The sequence below is a fragment of the Polyodon spathula genome, chromosome 8 (assembly GCF_017654505.1).
Source record: "Polyodon spathula isolate WHYD16114869_AA chromosome 8, ASM1765450v1, whole genome shotgun sequence".
Taxonomy (NCBI): Eukaryota; Metazoa; Chordata; class Actinopteri; order Acipenseriformes; family Polyodontidae; genus Polyodon; species Polyodon spathula.
The window spans coordinates 7172171-7175232 of record NC_054541.1 but is presented as its reverse complement, the minus strand read 5'-3'; the positions used below and the strand labels follow the sequence as shown (position 1 = coordinate 7175232).

Here is a 3062-nt window from a genome sequence, read left to right as displayed (position 1 = left end):
AAACTGCTCTGGAATTATTAACTGCATATAGCATACAATTGCGCACGGTATACTCAGGCATAGCTGTATGCAGTGCTACGTTCCTATGTCTGAAACAACCCAAGCACACTGTCATTTTTATATATGTAAAAAATGCACAACCTATTATCGACAATTCAAGGAATGTCTAGCAATGCAATTTGCCAGTACAGTGGCTTAGTTGAGGTGCCCTCCTGGTTTTTGTCCAGACTGTACACTGAATTGATTAATTGGACCAATTAAACTTCTAATAAGGACTTGATTGGTCTTATTCAGTAATTTAGGGCACAGTTGTAAGAAAAGCCAGGAGGGACACCAGCCTTCCAGGACCAGGATTGGCCACCCCTGCTCTAAACAATATAGAGGCAGGCACGACCGCTATAGGTCATTAAACATAATAATAATAATAATAATAATAATAATAATAATAATAATAATAATAATAATAATAATAATTTACCTAAACTGGACCGCCTGTTCTGAAGACTCTGGATCATGGTGGTTTCGAAGTGTGTTGGTGCCCATGACGATGCCACCTCCGGGCTCATGTAGGTCGGGTAAGGGCTAGAATAGGATCCGCTGACCGAGCGCACTAAAGCGTTACCATATTGCTCCGCTCTGCCGCTGTTGCTGATCACCAACGGGTTCTGGTAAGCTCCTTCCCTGGTGCTGCTGCTGACTGCGGTGCTGTGCGGGTAGGAGAACCCGGACGGAGCGTGTGGACTTCCCGGGTTAAAAGCAGTATCGGTACCCGCCTGCGCCCAGCCGTGGTGGCTGCCCGGAGGGTGAGTCTGATGTGCCGAGTCGCAGCTCTGGAGGTACGGCAGCGTCTGGAGCATGGCAGGCACTCTGGTTGTAGGGACGTACACAGGTGAGTTCGCGGAGGAGTGGAGGTAGTTCCCCGTGTCGTGCGGGTAAGCAGACTGTCCATGGTTGGGTGCTAACGCCAGGCTCGGATACATTCTGCTCTCGCCGGGCTAACTTTTAGGTCCTTCTGTTGTCCTGGCTGGTGTCCTTTTGAGTGATTCCAGCGGCGGTAAAGTACGTCCACACTGCTCAGGTGCGTGTCTCGATTTAAAATGGAACCCAACACTGTCTGGGTACCTGAGATGAGGGATCCCCTTAAAGTCAAGCCGCAATAAACAACTCTCTCCCAGTGATTATAATCTCATTAATGCCTGAAACGAAACAGACAATGGATGTTACATCTAATCAACTTCTTTCTGAGTACATGTTCTTGTGACTTCTAAGGGCAGAATGCATATTACATTGCTCGTGTTCAAAAGCAGTGCTAAACGCTTGTTTTGTATGAGCAGTATAGGCTACTAATAAAAATGCACTAGCCGCAACCAGTATCACATACACTGGTCTTATTATTAACAATGCATAGACATTAGGCTACGACATGCTTTCACAAGAATTTTCAGTTCATTTATAAACCTGTTAATACACACAAGATGCCATCTAATCTCAAAAGTAAAAAAAAAAAAAACCCGAAAAACAAAACTAAAAAAAAACAAAAAAACACTAAAACAAGATATTGTATTTAACAAGCAAGGTGCAGCTTTAAATGTGGAAAGAACACCGAATGAATTATATTTTTTAACATTTCGCTTTGTAATGCTGTCGTTTAAACATCTAGTTATGTTTTATCACACACAGTGCAACCTGTTCTAAATAATAATAATAATAATAATAATAATAATATAATAATAATAATAATAATAAAAACATACTATATCCTGTTTTCGATATGGCAAACGAGAATATGGTCCGGCAAAAAAAAAAAAAATTATACCTGCCTTCATCATCAAAAGATAACATTACATTCATATCATATCACGTATATATTATTTTTATCACATCACACAAATAACACAATGTATTGATAATATACTCGCACAAATACAATTTCATCCAAAACCCATCACTGCATTATCTTAGCAGATAAGGTCATCTGAAAGATAAGCAATTCACTTAATATATACCGCAAAAAAAACCAAAACGAAAAGAAAACTCGCAGATACTTACAGAGTAAGATCAGAAACACTGAAGGTATAAGAAAGCGTTTTAAATCTTCAACCCCAAAACAAAAAAAGCGAACAGGGCAGTTGTCCGGTTAAAGCAAATGCGAATCAGCAGGTATACGATCCTCTTTGTAAAACTTCTATATCTGTAAGCAAACAACTGTTGCCTTCGCTGATAATCTCAGATTTGAAGTGGATTCTCCCGGCTTCGGCTCCAGCACTTTACAGCCTGTTATTTGTATGGGCAGGGCCACGTGACCCCTCCTAGGTAGAAGATTGAGTTCTGGGGGAAAAATGGGTGTATACCTGAAACTGACTCTCATCTGAAGGGACTGTTACAGGATCGATCCAAATCAATTATTACCGACTTTTCTTTCTTTCTTTCTTTTTGTAATACTGTAGCCAATTGTCCACTGCCACCTCGGTGTTTCCTATTCTGTCCTTTCACACAGGGATGCATTAAGAAAGCGTAGGCTGTTTGTATTGGAATTCATCTTATTCTGAAATAGCAGGTTAGATCTTTATTGTGTCTTTTTACATCAATTTGAGCACAACTGCAAGTAAACACATAACCTATCAAAGTAAAATAAAAGCTAATTTCATTCCGTTCCCAAATCGTTTTTGAACCTTTCGGAGAACAATTACATCCACAGAATATGTCTGCGCTTTAAGAAATACCTTGTCAGTTTTGTTCTATATATATATATATATATATATATATATATATATATATATATATATATATATATATATATATATATATATAATCAAAAAAAAAAATCATAAAATAAATTATCTTAAAATTACTAAATTTATATAATTATATACATATTAAGTATATTAGTCGACATTATGAATAAAATTAAAATAATACATTATATTATAAAAATTTTTAGTGTTATTCTTTGAAATCCAGCGAATCTCCGCAGAAATAAAGACTTTGAAAAAAACGTTTTCTTTCACATTCACCTGTAGTAAAACGAGCTTTTCCTTCTAATAAAGTTAAATTTTCTTGTA

At 37.7% G+C, this 3062-nt stretch overlaps 1 protein-coding gene across 2 annotated transcripts in view; it reads right to left on the bottom strand.

Moving 5' to 3' along the window:
• The window catches only part of LOC121319269 (transcription factor GATA-5-like), a 7846-nt gene extending 5581 nt beyond the window's left edge, over positions 1 to 2265 (bottom strand). Inside the window, exons 1-2 of one of the 2 annotated variants that reach the window (XM_041256521.1) lie at positions 2050 to 2265; positions 479 to 1196 (exon numbers count right to left, since the gene is read on the bottom strand). In XM_041256521.1, coding sequence (XP_041112455.1) covers positions 479 to 980 — 502 coding nt within the window. In that variant the 5' untranslated portion in view covers positions 981 to 1196; positions 2050 to 2265. The remainder of the gene's footprint in view (positions 1 to 478; positions 1197 to 2049) is intronic. The other variant, XM_041256520.1, reaches the window with a different exon arrangement.
• Between the last annotated feature and the right edge of the window lie 797 nt (positions 2266 to 3062).